This window comes from Falco biarmicus, chromosome 17 (assembly GCF_023638135.1).
Source record: "Falco biarmicus isolate bFalBia1 chromosome 17, bFalBia1.pri, whole genome shotgun sequence".
Taxonomy (NCBI): Eukaryota; Metazoa; Chordata; class Aves; order Falconiformes; family Falconidae; genus Falco; species Falco biarmicus.
In genome coordinates this window covers 5,069,623-5,084,124 of record NC_079304.1, presented here as the reverse complement: position 1 = coordinate 5,084,124, position 14,502 = coordinate 5,069,623, and the positions used below count along the sequence as shown (strand labels likewise).

The following is a 14,502-nucleotide window of genomic DNA, read 5'->3' as shown; positions in this document are numbered from 1 at the left end:
GGTTATTCACAACAGCCCAGCCTGTACCCGGCGGGCCGGGGAAATGTCTGCCCTGCCCCAGCAGCCAGCAGAAGCAGCAATTAAACCTTTATTAATCACTAGAGATGGAAGGGGTAACGTCCACTTAATTGAACGTAAGAAGGCTGCGGGTCCCTGGGGAGGCTCTGGGGCGATCGATCGCAGCAGGGAGCTGGAAGATGCACGTTGCTGCATCCCGGGGCTGGGACTGTGGCTGCGCCGGGTCCGTGGGGCTCCTGGCTGAGCTGCAGGCAGGCACCAGCCTCTGGCTGTGACACTGTGTCGGCAGGATGCGTCCCCTGGAGAAACTGAGGCACAGGGAAATAGTCTCACAACCCTCATGATGCGCTCGGAGGTCTGTGGGCGACAGTGTGGGGGGCTTCCTTTGGTTTAGTGCTCCAGGCTGGACCTGGACTGCTGGAAGTGGGGCAGGGAAGGGCAGAGGCAGCTCCTCTGTCCCCCCAGAAACCAGGGACCGTCCCAGGCAGGGAGCACAGCGGCGGGAGGCTGCGCTGAGGGCTCGGGCGGCAGCCGGACACCGTCTGGAATTGCCGCTGAGCCCTGGCTCCGGCCGAGATCAGAGGCGCGAGGCCTCGCTGGTGGCCGAGTGCTTCCTGCCTCGGAAAATGAAAGGGCTGCACTTCACCTGATTATGGGCTGGCAGGCAGCCTGCGCCTCTGACAGCACGGCGTGACATGCCAGTGACAGCAGTGGAGGTGAGGAGCTCCCAATCCCGCCTGCCCCCCTCAGCTGCTGCCTGGCCCGCCAGGGCTGTGACCGGCACGGGTTGTGCCAGGCTGGCTCTCGGCCGGACCGGGGCTGGGGGCTGCGCTTTGCTCACCTGGAGCCTCCCGGCAGAGATGGGGCTTCGCTGGTGGGTTTGTGCACGAGCAAGGACACGGATGAGCGTAGGAGCGGAGACACGGAGTAAAAGGTCCCGTTCTGCGGCGCTGGGGAAGCAGCAAAGGGAAACTGGAGCCCGAGCGGAGCGGTGTGTCCTCCCGTCCCATGGCTGCGCTCTCCGCATCCCGCTTCCCTTCTCCAGTCAGGGAGGGGGCAGTGACCCCAGCGGGGGGGCTCTAACCTTCCCCCGGCATCACCGGGACAGGGGAAATCCTTGCGGTGCTTTTTGCAAGCCAGCATTCGATTCTAAAACAGCCCCCGAAGGAATATCTGAAATAAATACCCCGGAGCCCAGGAAGAGCGAGGGAAGCACCTCGGCGTGTGTATTTTAATGCTTCGTGTTCCCCTTGGCTGAGCTGTTGCCATGCGTGGAGCTGGCCTGGGCTCAGCTCCGGCAGCAGGAGCAGACGAGCCCTGCCACTCGCGTAAGGAGAGGTTTCATCCCCAGGAAAAGGACGTTCACCCTGTGGGGACCTCGGTGGCCGACCCCCGGGAGGGGAGCAGGGCCAGCACGCTTTCTGCTGGCTCGTCTGCTTGCGTCTTGCCGAGGGAGGGGGCCAGGGCTGGTGGACACGAGGCTTTGGTGGCCCCAGAGAAGCATGTGGCCCAGGTGCCCGGCTTCAGCAGCAGTGCCCTAGGGCAGGGGGTGTTAAAGCCTTCGAGAGCGGCGTCCGTAAGCGAGGTGCGCAGCGGTGGTAGGGTGCTGAGCCACGGGGCAGGCACCCACAATGCTGCTTTTAAGTGCAGCAATTCAGCACCAGCCCGGTCACTTGTTCCGTCCCGTTCCCAGGAGCGGTTTTCCATCCCTGGCTGGTTCATCCCAGCCACGCGTGGTGTTTTCTGCATGGCCTGTGTTCCTGCCCGGCCCGAGGCGGGGGCTCTCGGCAGCAGCGCGTCCCCCTCCCCGCAGCCCCAGCAAAGTCAGGGCCTGTCCTTGAGCGCAGCTGGATGCGAATCCCGCTCTGCTGAGCCCTGCCCGGGGAACGGGGCTGCAGAGCAGCGGCTGGAGCCAGCACCAGCCTGGCAGCTGCCCACCGGCTCCCGGCCAGAGCTTCCCACCGGCACCGAAGCGGGCGGCGAGGTGGGGATGGCCGTGGCACGAGCTGTGCCCCCCGGTGGCTCTGCCGCAGGCCCGAGGTGCTCCAGTGCTGATCCATCCCGGCAGAGGGATGAAGGCCTGGGTCTCCTCGCTCCTGCCTGGGCCCGGTCCCGGTCCCGCAGGGAGGGGGATGGGGCAGGAGCCGGCCTGCAGAGCCCCATATAAATACACAGCGATTGAATAAACTTTGGCTCCGTCACCAGCGCCACGGCCGAAACCTGCGGGGAAGGTGGGGCGTGTGTCATGGCAGCGGCGCCGGCTGGAGCTGCGCGAGGGAGGGGAGGGTTCGAGCTGTGCCGACGCCGTTTGCTCGCCCCACAGGGAAGCAGGACGCTCAGCACCAGCTCCAGGAGCAGGATCGGGCTGTGCCAAGGCAGCTCCGAGCGGCAGCCACATGCTGCGCCCAGCCAGCCCCCGGCCTTTGAACTGCAGCAGCTTTGGTGGCTTTGGCCCAGGGACCCGTGACTTGTTCCACACAGCTGCGGATTTAACCAGAAACACACTTTTCCTCAGCTTTTTTTTTTTTTTTTTTTGTAAGATGCTGTTGTGAAGTAAGGAAAAAAGCAGCCGAGCCAGAGCTGCCTGTTTCCCACAACTGAGGAGCCTTTTCATTTTCCTCCCCTCCAGGGCCGGTACCTGCGAGCTGGGATGACGGCGACTCCGTCCCCAGACCACTGCTGGAGGCAAACCAGAGCTGCTCCAAGCTCACCACTGCAGCAGAGCCAGGAGCTACTGTGGGCGAGAAGGACCCACAAGAGGAGGCCGTTTCATTTCCCCGCCCTGCTTCATCTTTTAAAAATTAAAATAATAATAAAAAAAAAAAAATCCATGGAACAAATGCTCGTACAGTGAATAAGCCGTTTTATTTTTGTCCTGTGCTCACACAATCTCTCTTCTTTCCCTGACAGGTCACAGATCATTAAAATAAAGTTTCTAAGAGGAAAATAATTTAAAACATACACGCAGGGCTCCCTTCCAACCTCCCCACACCCACATCTCCACCACTTGTGCTTCGTCTCATGCGTAAGTAAAGCCGTTGAATCTCAGGAGTCCGGGATGGGCGAGCCTGCCAGGGTCTCGGTGAGTCCATCTCACACCGTCTGGGGCCACAGCGAACGCACCGAACACCCCGCCACGTGCTCCAAGATCCAACCACTTTCCCCATCACCTGGAAAACGCGCCCGCAGCCAAACACCTTCCCTCCGGGCAGCGCCGCTCTAGGCCTCCCTCTTGCATCACCAGGTTTCCTTCCCTCGAGTTACCACCCCGAGTCTTCCCTCCCGCCGCACCACCCTCACCCCGTATCACATGCACAGGACTGGCTAGGAAAAGCCATTTTTAAGCTTTTTCAGTTGCTGGTAAAGTCAGTACACTCCCAGCTGTGCTATATTGTAAATACAGCTTCTAGGATCGTCTCCGTGGCGGAGACCGACAGTGATCAAGGCACTACCCCCACCCCCCTCCTGAAAACAAAGGAAGTCAGACCAACACCTAGGGACAGAAGAGAATCCTATAATGTGATCACACGGTTACACTGAATCTTTATGGCAAAGAGAACATTTAGCAGCTTTGAACATTTGGGCTTCTCCCTTTTACTCAACACAAGCACTCTAGACCCTATAGGGAAAAACAGGGCTGAAGCCCTAAAAATCAAAGCGCGGTTAAGAAACAGGAATCCTAACAGCTGTCTAATTTCTATAAGTGACAAGCCCATGGCCTGGGGTGGGAACCCTCTGCTCCCCTTGTGCTGTGCGCTGACCGGGGGGGGGGCCCAGCGACCCTCCCCGCCTTCCTCCCCCAAGCAGTTCCCCAGCCAGTCAGTGGGAGAAGACAGCGTTTGCATGCAGGCTGCTGCGTGTGCCGGCTCAGCGGCCCAGCACGGCGCTGGCTCGGCGGCAGTGACATGCTCTTGAGTGTGGCGGGGGCCGCATATCGCACTGGTTCTGTTAACCCTCTCCAGTTCCACCCACCCACCCCCTCCCCAAAATCCTAAAGCTCCACGTGCCCCTCCACCGAGGCGTCACAGCTCCACACGGACAGTAACGGTTCTCCCGTGAGCCCCTTCTGAGCTTCCTCAGACTGGAAAGGGTTAATGGAAGTCACACCACTTGTGTTTCCATGTGTGCACTGGTCTGATCTAGGAAGGGATGTTGGTTAATCTGGAATTAAGTCAGATTGAATCACACACACCGATGTGGGGGGAAAAAAAAACAAACAAAAAAGAAAAAAAAAAAAACACAAAAAAGAAAAAAAAACCAACTACCTGAAATCACAGAACTTTGGAAGTTCAGAAAAATGTCTCTCCTATAACTTGTTTTAAGTTCGTTTGCTTAAATCTCTTTTCTTATTTAAAGCCAGTTCCTAACAGTAGTTTTTCCACCTCTGCCAATCTCACCACCAGTGATGCCAGCTCGTTTCCTGCGCTCAAAAGGATTCCAGGTTGTGGAAGGCGCCGGGCTCGCCAGTGCCGGGTCCGTCCCTCCCCGCAGGGAGCCCTCAACACAGCCTGCAGGTCCTGCAGTCTCTCCCGCACACTGACCGGCAGCAGTCACGTTTTTTTGAGAAGATATATCGGATAAGAAGGCATGAAAGTTCCTCTAAGTACTTCCAGGCTCAGCCCTTCTCCAGTTCTCACTTGAGCGAGTGTCCCACTCCTCCCGCGTCGCCGTCCCGTCACTTCCTCCGGTCCTTCTGTTTGCGCTCCTGCCGCCGGGCCTGCTGGTCAGCCACAGCGCGAGGTATCAAAATGACGCTGCCGTCGCTGGCGTACTGCAGGGCGTACTGGCTGGGGGAGTAGGGCTGCCCGTTCTCGTCCCGCAGGCGGCCGAACACTTCCTGGTAGAGGTTCTGCACCTTTTGCTTCATCTGGCGGATGGATTTGAGGAATTCCACCTTCTCCCTGAGCAGTTTGGACTTGTCCCGTTGCAAGTCCTCGACGTCCCGTTCCAAGTTGAGGATGGTGTCCAGCTTCCTCTTGCGGCAGTTCTGGGCAGCCATCTTGTTCTTGCCTCGCCTCCTGATGTCGCGGATCAGGCTCAGCTGCGCCTCGCTGAGCTGGTACTTGGACAGGAGCTCGTTGAACTCCTCCACAGGCAGGTTGATGATCTTGTCGTTGGTGAAGGGGATCTTCATGGCTCTGGCTCGATGCTCGTCCCTGCTCATCTGCTTATCCAGGAACTCGGAGGGCTTCTCCTTGCTGCTCTTCTTCCCCGCGCTGGGCAGTTTGGGTTCCTCGGGATCCAGGGCCCCCGGTGCCATGTTGTAGGTGTGGTTGTGGCCAACGTGCTCCAGGTAAGGCAAGTAATGGAGCTGCGACGGGTCCTGGTAGCTCATGCGGCAGAACTTGCTGTACTCTGGCTGGTATCCAACCGCCCCTTCCGCTTCTTCAAAGTCCACGTTTTCGGAGTCGGAGCTGTAGCCGACAGCTCCTTCCTCAGAAAACGAGGAGGAGGAGGACGACGAGGAGGAAGAAGAGGAGGAGGAGGAGGACGAGGCTTCTGAGCTGCTCAGAGAAGCCGGACTGTGGCCAGAATCCAGAGAAAGACCCGAGTCTGAATCAAACTCCTCTTCCAGCTGCGAGGCCTGCACTGGGTTGAAACCTTCTTCAATCGCCAAGTCCATCAGGCTGATCTCATCGAGCATGGCTTCGTCCAGCAGACCTCCCAGCGGGTCCGGCAGCTCGGGGCCAGCCGTCTCGTTGACGGTGCTGTTCAGCTGCGGAGGGAAGAAGATGCCGCTCAGGTTGGTGGAGCCGAAGGTGGTGTTGAGGCCGGTGGAGTTGTCCGGCGCCAGCTGGAGCAGGGCTGAGCTGCCGGCCATGGAGGGGCTTTCAATTTCGGAGCTGAAGAGGGAGAAGTCCTGTGAGCAGCTACCCAGAGAGGCCTGATGCAGGCTGACATTCTGATTGATGGGAGTGTTCGGAGCGAGGCTGTAGTTAGAAGTCAGCAGGTCTCCGCTTGTGCCGTTATAGAGGGTTTCAGCGGTTGTGTTGTTCACTTCCATAGCCTGGAAGAGACGCGAAACAGCCCGGTAAACGAGCCGCGCTCGAGCCCTTGCCTTCACTCCTGGTGTGTGCCAAAAGGAGACGGAGCAATGCTTCCAGATCCCACGGAAGAAGCTCTCTCTGGCAGCCCGGCATCACCCGCCGGCTGCGGGAGGGTTAAGACAGCAGCAGCGACTGCCACGGAGGCGGCACGGTGCCACCGCGCAGGCTGGGACAAAACCAAAGCAGCTGCCACCAACCCCAACCCACGGTCGCCCAGGAACTGGGTGCCTGGGACAGTCATGGAACCTCAATTCAACAGAGTGGCACCGCGCGCCTGGAGGGGCCAACGCCTTGCCGCAACCCCCCCTCGAGCTGACCTGCATTTCCATGATAGACATGAGGTCCTGCCACTGCTGCTCCAGATCGAAGGGCGACTCGGTCTCGGTGAGGAGAGGAGACAGCAGGCTGGTCTGGATGCCCGCAGACCTGCTCTCACCGGGCACGGCTTCGCTCAGGGTGGAGACATCCGCAGCTGGAAACTAACCACGTGAGGCAGAGTCAGTCCCCGGCTGATCAGCCGCGGCCAGGGAGGCAGCAATCCCGAATGCCCTTCCACCTCCGCCTGGGCAATCGCCTCTCCTTTGTTCAAAGCGAACTGGTTGCAGTTATTCCTCCACAGTTCACTATGAACTAATCAGAAGCAAAGCCAGAAGTCTTTAATTAATTGTGACCACCCCACCCCCCTTCCTAGTTTCACAGGCACGATGCCTGGAGCCTCCTTAAGCAGGCTAACCCAATTTACTGCTGGTTCTGCAGTCTGGGTTAGGGGTACAAGAGGGACCGAAACCCCAGCGAGCGAGCTAAGGAGAGCCGCCGCCTCTGGATCCACCCAGAGGCAGAAACCTTCGCCCTCTCTGCTCACCTCCGAATTCTCCCCGAAAGGGAAGGTGGCCTCCAGCAGCCTAAGGCACTCCTCCAGGGACAGGGCTGTCTGATCCTCCGCACCAGGCACCTGATGTAAAACACAAGCAATCGTAGCCCCAGGATTAGGGAGGTGGTGATGAGAAACAAGCTCCTTACAGCAGGGCTTCATTACAGCGCATCCAAAAAGAGCCAGAGGCCCCACCCAGTGCTTCGCAGACTCCATCCTCCTGCTCCGGAGAGCATCAGAGCGGCCCCCAAGCGCAGTGAGGAAAGAAAACGTGCTGCCTCTGCTCCTGGCGAGCCTCACCTACTGCCAGCGCAAGGACTCGGCTACAGGCTGGAGGGGACTCTGCGCCTACCCGCGCCACCACCTCTGCCAGACAACCTAAAGGCACAGCAAGAACCAGCCGCCCTCGTCCTAGCGCCCTGCCGACGGTGACACGGCCATCACCCTGCCCGCCTCGCTGCAGCTCCCCGGCCCGGCAGGCAGCCTGCGCTTTTCCCAGCCTCAAATCCTCTCGTCCACCTGGGCAAAGCCTTATCCTGCGGCTCAGCCGATGCCCGCTGAAAGTCACACGTGATGCCGCTCGCCCCACCGGGCCAGCCCAAGGGCCCCTCACCTCCCCTCCGCCTGGGCAGGAGCGCAGACCCCCTGGCACGCTGCATCACTGCAGGCACAGACCCCAGCCCGGTCGGCCCAGGGGTGTTACCTGCGCAGGGAAACTCTCCCCGGTCTCTCCATCAACTAGTAGGTTTCTATCCAAGACCTCATTCCCTCCGCTCCTCCAGCTGTCCCCGCGCTCCCTCCCATCGCTCAGCTCTTTGTCCACTTCGCTCTCTTTCTGACGGTGGCTGTAGTCAAAAATCTCTCGCCCAGCGCCGAGATCAATATCCTGTCTCCACAGGATGTCAATCAAATCGATGTCCTGAAAGACAGACCAGATTTCCTTCAGCCCCGGGCTGGGTCCCCACCCACCGGCCCCTCCCAAGGCCCCCGCAGCCCACCCGCTGGGCACCCCTCTGCGCGGTCCGCTCCCCCGGGGGCCATCCTGCCCCCCGGGGCCCCCGGCGGCGGTCCTGCGCGCTCTGCATGGCGGGCGAGGCCGGTCCTGCGCCCCCCGCCGCCCATGGCCGCCCGGCCGCCGCCGGGAGAGGCGGCTGGGGCCGCCCGGGCCCCCGTCGCGGCGGTGGCTGCGCCGCGGCCGCCTTGCATCAGCCCGTGGTGCCATCCCGGCCATTTGCATAAGGGGTGGGGTGCGCCGGCAGGAAAATCCCCGCATTTCCACCCACCTGATGCAACTTGAGCCGCCGGCCCCGCCGTTACCGGGCTCCCGCAGCCCTCCCTCGCCCCCGGTACCCCCTCAGCCCGCAGCGTTCCCGCCACCGGAGCGGCCCCGGTACCTTTCTCATGTCCCCAGCTGCCTCCCGGGCCGCGGCGCACGCCGATCATGGTCCCCGGGGCAGCTGGGGGGGGAGGCGGCGGCGGCAGCAGCAGGAGCGGCGGTGGCGGCGTGGGGGGGGGGCTGGCCGGGGCGCGGCGCCGCGCACGCATCGCCGGCCGGGGCGGCTGGGGGAGCCGCGCTCCGCTCCGCCCCACCGGCCACAGGTGCCCGCGGCCCCGCTGCGGCGGCCAGGAGCCGCCCCCGCCCCCCCCGTGCGGCGGCTGCGGTTCCCCCCCCCCCCCGGGCGGCTGGGCCGGGCTCGCCTGGGCTCGGCTCCCGCCGCCCTGCCCGGGCCGGGCTGCGGCGCGCCCCCGCCCGCCCCTCCCCCCGCCGTTACCGTGGCTGCGGCGGCCGCCAAGCCCCGCCCCTCCCGGCTGCGGCGCCGCCAGGCCACGCCCGCCTCCGCCCGCCGCCAATCGGCTGCTTCGCTCCCGCCCCCGCGCGGCGGACGACACCAATCCACACCACTGGGGGGCCGCCGCCCTGACCAATCGCTGCTACCGGGGGCCGCGGGTTGAACCAATGAGCGGCCACGGGGCTCCCCCGCCCTGGCGCAGGGGAGCCACCTCCCCACCCCCCCACCCCCACCCACCACGGGCCCGGCCTCGCCCTGCACCGCGCGGGGTCCGCACCGGGCGGGGGGGCGGCCGCCTGCGCCGTGAGGGGGAGGCGGGGGGGCTGACCGGGCGGCGGCACCCCGGTCACCTTGGCTCCCTGCCCCGGGAGACCCCAGCCCGCAGCTGCGACACACACACACACCCCCCGCGGCTCAACCCGGGGAGGCAAAGACCCCCTCCCCAGCTCCTCACCCCCGCACAACGGGGCCCGGCCCCCCCGGGGCCCAGCGGTAACGGCGGCCGCTGGAGAGGCGAGGCCAAGTGCAAGGAGATCCCCGCCCGGCTGCGGGGGGGCTGGGGCGGGGGGGGGCTCGGCCAGGCGGGGCCGGCGCTGAGCACCAGCAGCTCATCACATGTCCCACGGCCGCGTATTTTTATCCCCCTGTTGTGGAAACGGCCCAGGGCAGCGGTGCCTCCCGCCCTCCCCACCCCCAATGCTGCAGAGGGACGTTAAACCCGCTTTGGCTCCAGGCTAACCAGGAGTTGGCACCCCCACCATACAAAAAAAACCAAATATCTTTTCTAAAATATTTTTTAAAATAATGACAATTAAAAAAAAAAATTTAGTTTCCCCTTTTTGGCTGATCCCCAACCCCCCCCGGCACTGCAAAGCCGAGAGCCCCGCGCCGCACCCAAGCTCCAGCTCCTAAAATTATTATGAACAGCCCAAACAAGGTCTCCCGCAGGGAGTCGCAATATTTTAAGTGCCAGGGGGAAAAAAAAAAAAAAAAAAAAAAAAATCATGGAAAAATTTTAAACGCCAGCCCAAAAGCCATCTGCATATCATCATCGTCCACCTAACGAAGGGAAGGGGGGTGGGGGGGTGGGGATGGAGCCCTGCAGGTGCCTTCCAGAGGTAGCAGCTGCTGGGAGCTGCAGAGCTCACCCCATATTCCAGTTGGGAAGGCTGGGCGGCTGCTCAGCACTTACCAGGGAGTCAAGGTTCCAGACAAAGACACCAACACCCGCGTGTGTCCCCCCCAAAAAAAACCCCACCAAAAACCACCCCACTGGGGTAATGCTTTGCAACAGAACTCGGTGCTTTGAAGCGTCAGGCCAGCAGCAAGCGCAGTCCTGCTGGCCCTGGGGGAAGAGGTGATGTGACGATGTGATGTGACGTGATGTGGGTGTGCGAGGCAGCGAGGCAGACGGGATTTCCTGGCGTTGGGTGCCCGGGTGCCATGCCCCCGGCAGCGCGGTGCACCTTGCAGGTGCACCAGCACCCTCCCCTCCCTTCCAAAAAAAAAAAAAAAAAAAAAAAGATGGAAAATGGAGACCTGAGGAAGTGCATGGATGCCTCAACACCCGGGATGAGGGAAGGTGCAGACCCAGACCTCCCCACCCTTCCCTGAAGGAGCGACCGGAGTGAAGCCGCAGCGTGGAGCGGCATGCTTCCCAGCCAGCATCGCCCAGGCTGGCCGGGAGATCCATCCCAGCCGGACGCGTTTGCAGCTGCACAGGGGCGGCTCACAGCAGTGGCATCTAACGCAGGACTGTATTTTCAAGACAGAAATAAAACAGGCCTCCGGGTAACAGCAGTGTTACCGGCCTCTTGCCACCCGAACCTGCAGCACTCCTCCCTAAAATGGGATCCCACTTTCTCCACACTGCACTCCAAAGGCTCCCCAGACCCAACACCCTCAGCCAAGGGCATCAGGCTTGGGGAAGGACAGCAAAGCCTTCCCTGGGCTGCGCGTGACCTTGTACGAGGCATTTCATCAAATTCTTCCCCGTTCCCAAGACGGGGAATTACCTCTCTCAGTTATCAGGGAGGAAACTACATGTGTGAACATTCCACCTTGTGTTCTGCTCGTTGACACCTCCAAGGTCGCTGGCTCCAAACTCAAAACAAGGTTTTCACCCTCAGTCCCGTAGCCCCAATGCCTCTGGAGCCAGGAGATCCCCACGGACAGGGAAAAGCTGCCCACAGGCACAGCCACAGCACCATCCACGCTTCCTACGGCAGCATCCTGCTGCTCATCCATCAGTACTAGACCCAAAACAATCGTCACCTTTGTCTCTCCAGCGTGCACGCATTCACACCGCCTTTCCTCAACCGCCTTTCCTCACTCGATTCCCTGCCTGCTGCTGCGCCGAAGCCACATGACAAAAGCCCCAGGCATCCGCGACAGCTGCCTGCAAAGCTGCCCACCCCTCGCCACGGGGGACAGGGGTGTCAGAAGCCGAACCCAGCTCTCCTCGTGCCCAGACGCCCCAGCAGCTCGCCCGAGACACAATTTAAGAGACACGAGAACAAGGCTGGAAGGACCCGACACCACAAATCAGCACCAACAACCCCCAGCACCTTGGCCAGGGAGATGCTGAACGTGCCGTGACAAAGCCAGCGGTGCCAAAAAGGAAAGAGAGCAGCAGCTCCCGGGGACTGGCATTGCATCACAGCCTCCGAAAGGTTGTGCTCAAACAGAAAAAAAATAAACCACTTTCCAGTTCACCTCTCCCCACCCGCCTGTGATGAAAACCCAGCAATAAACATTGCCACTGGATGGACTCCAGGGCCAAGTAACCCAACCACCCGCTCGACACCTGGGATGAGGCTGTTACCCAATGCCCCTGGGCTGTTACCCAATGCCCCTGTTTATTTCCCAGCCTCGTTTTATCGGTTTCACAACACAAAGCTGTAAGCACGAGATGAAATGCTGCCCCTCAACCCTTTCCCCCTCCTTTCGCTATTACTTTCAGACCAAGAATAAAACAAACAAAGGGAAAAAAAAACCCCGCACATAATGATGGGAGCCCTCTAACTGAACCATAACTCAATGTTACAACCATTCCCAAGTAGGGATCCACTTTTCCCCAAGTGCTAAACACACACAACACACAGTGTACCGCTCACTCGGATGGGTACCAGAGGGCGGGAGGCCTCCCCAAGGGCTCCCTTTCCCCCCCCACCACAGGCAAAAGAAAAATCCTGCCTACCTCTTTGGTCAGGTCTCCATTCACCGGGGGCAGCCACCGCTCCCAAATCTTCCAGTTCTTCCCCAAAACCCTGCTCAGCTCCGCTCTCTCTCCACCCCATTGTCAGGACTGCTGCCATCCTGCAGACCGCTGCCGTTTACTGGACACGGAGCCTTCAGGGTCTCTGTGCACCAACCAGGCATTGACTTCGGTGGTGGGCACCTGAAACCTGTCCAGGGCCCTCACCTGGTTGAGCAGCCTACGAGCAGTGAAGTAATAGTCCAGGTCTACACTTTTTGGGTGGATGCCATATCCATCCAAGGTGTTACGCAGGTTATGAAACTGGGTCTGTGTGTAAGCGGAGCTCTGGCCAAGAATGATCTCCCGGAGAGGGGGGAGCTGCGAGTTCAGGTAGGTGTCCACGTCCACTCGAACGCCGATCAAGCTGAGCAGAATGGTGAACTGGATGAGGCCTTCGGTGAAGTATTTCTTCAGAGAAAGCATTTCTGGCAGAGGAGAAAAGAAAACAGGTGGAGGGTTTGGGAATTTTAAAAAAAAAAAAAAAAACACAACAAAAACACACAACCACAAACCACCACACACCAGCGTCAGGTGAATTCTCCACACAACAGGTTGGTTGGGTTTGTCTTTCCTCTGCCCCACTTTCAAACAAAACAAAATAAAGCAACAACTTCGACGTTCAGGTTATCACCAAACAGCAGGATGAAAGTTTAAAGAACCTGCAAGAGTCAGGCCTCAGGATTACTTTGTTCTCCTTTTAAAAATCTGGAGCTCAGTGGTCGAACAGCAGAGTGTAACTAAAGATTTACATCTTGAGAAGCAACAAACTCTCTCCCCAGAAGACAGCCTCCACCCTCTCCTGCCCTTTCCTTTTCTTCAGAGTAGTTTTATAACACAGACCATGCAGCTACATAAAAATCCGTGGGACTTACTGTCCACAAACTCCACATACAGCGGCTTCCTCTCGCAGCCCCCCCCCCCCCCCCCCAGTTCCCCACGCTCTGGGACGGGGTCTGCTCCCTCCAACAGCCGGCTGCTGCTTCTTCCCCTCTCCTGGTCTGTGAAGCTTCTTGAAGGCGGCTTTTACGAGTCAAAGGTCCCAATCATGGGAAGGTCCAAAGACTCCTCCGCTTCTGGCTCTAATTTCATCAGCAGCTGAAATATAAGCAAGAGAGCAAACGCGATAACACGCCGCCGAGGCACCACCCTAAGGATTGCACATGGCCCTGTACCCCGGGACCTGCTACCCCGGGACACGGCGGTTTCCCGGGCGCGGGGAGCCGAGCGGGTGTCGCTCCAAAGTTTCCTGACACATGGGGGGCACAGCACCCCCCCGGTGGGGGTTACCTTTGGGGACAATATTGTCCGTACTTCCCCTCCCTGAGCTATTCTTAGGCTGGTGCGTCAACTTCCCCTCTCTCTGAAGGAATCCAGCTCCGACTCCCTCTCCTCCTCAGCCCGGCTCCAGCGGCTCTACAAAATCCCGCAGGGGCTTCCCCACCGGCAGCAGAACAGCCCCCAGTCGGGCGCTCCCCGGATCACACCCGCCCCGGCCTTCCCGGGGCACCGGCCCCAGCCCAACGGGGCGGCTCCCGGGAGGAGCCTCCAGGCCCCGGCGCTGCCCGCGCCCCCCTCCGTGGGGGTCCCCTCGCAGCCATGTGCTCCCCTCCCGCCCCCACCCACCCCGGGCGCTTTAAGACCCCCCCCGCGCCTCGTGACCCGCCCCCCCCCGCGCGGCCTCGCCGGCCCCTCAGCGCCGGCCCCTCAGCGCCGCCCACCCCGCGGCCCTCGGCCCGGCCCCCCCCCCGCCCCGCGGCCTGGCCCCTGCCCACCCCCCAGACCCCGGGTCGCGGTTGCGGTCCCGGTCCCGGCCCCCCCCGCCCGCCGCTACCCGCTCGGCCGCCGCCGCTCGCTGCCGGCCCCCGCCGCCGCCGCCGGCCCCCGCTCCCGCTCCCCGCCCTGGCCAACCACCCCCCCCTCCCGCCTCGCGCGGCGTCGCCGCCAATCAGCACCGGGAAAGGGGAGGCGGGATAAAGCTGCGGCCCAATGGAAGGCGGCGGCAAGGCGTTACTCCCGCCTATGTTGCCGTCTGGATAGGCAGGCCGACCGGCCAATCGGCGCGAAGACAGCGCGGCTGGCCCCCGTGCTTGGCCCAGCGGCCGCGCGCTACGCCAATGGGAGAGGAGAAGCCGGGGAACGCGACCCGCCCCTCTCAGCGATTGAGTGACAAGGCGCCCACCCAATGGAACGCCGAACCTCTTTCGAGCGACAGCGGCAGCTGCCAATAAGACAACGCGCAGAGACCAGCCGCCCGTCCGGGGTGCTTAACTGGCAGCGGCGCACACCAATCCCCGCCAAGCAGAAGTACCGCCCCTTCGCCCTGCAGCTGTTGCCATGGCAGCGGGCGCCCCGGGCCCCCAGCGCAGGGCGAGGCCTGGGCCGCCATGGCAGAGCCTCCATTGCCCACAGGCCCCGCCACTGCCCCGCGTGTCCCCAGAGTGTCACCACCCAGGGGCAGCGAGGGCCTCGGGCCTCCCCCCGGTGCCACAGCGCAGCAGGGCCTGCAGCGGCGCCATG

At 61.5% G+C, this 14,502-nt stretch overlaps 1 protein-coding gene across 1 annotated transcript; it reads right to left on the bottom strand.

Annotated features, from left to right (window-relative positions):
* Positions 1–2,864: 2,864 nt before the first annotated feature.
* NFE2L1 (NFE2 like bZIP transcription factor 1) lies at positions 2,865–13,575 on the bottom strand. Its single transcript, XM_056362161.1, is given in 9 exon segments — positions 2,865–6,025; positions 6,383–6,544; positions 6,928–7,017; positions 7,640–7,855; positions 11,926–11,952; positions 11,954–12,016; positions 12,018–12,063; positions 12,065–12,410; positions 12,858–13,575. Coding segments are annotated over 8 exon segments (2,280 nt in total). The 5' UTR covers positions 12,409–12,410; positions 12,858–13,575; the 3' UTR covers positions 2,865–4,693.
* Positions 13,576–14,502: the final 927 nt, after the last annotated feature.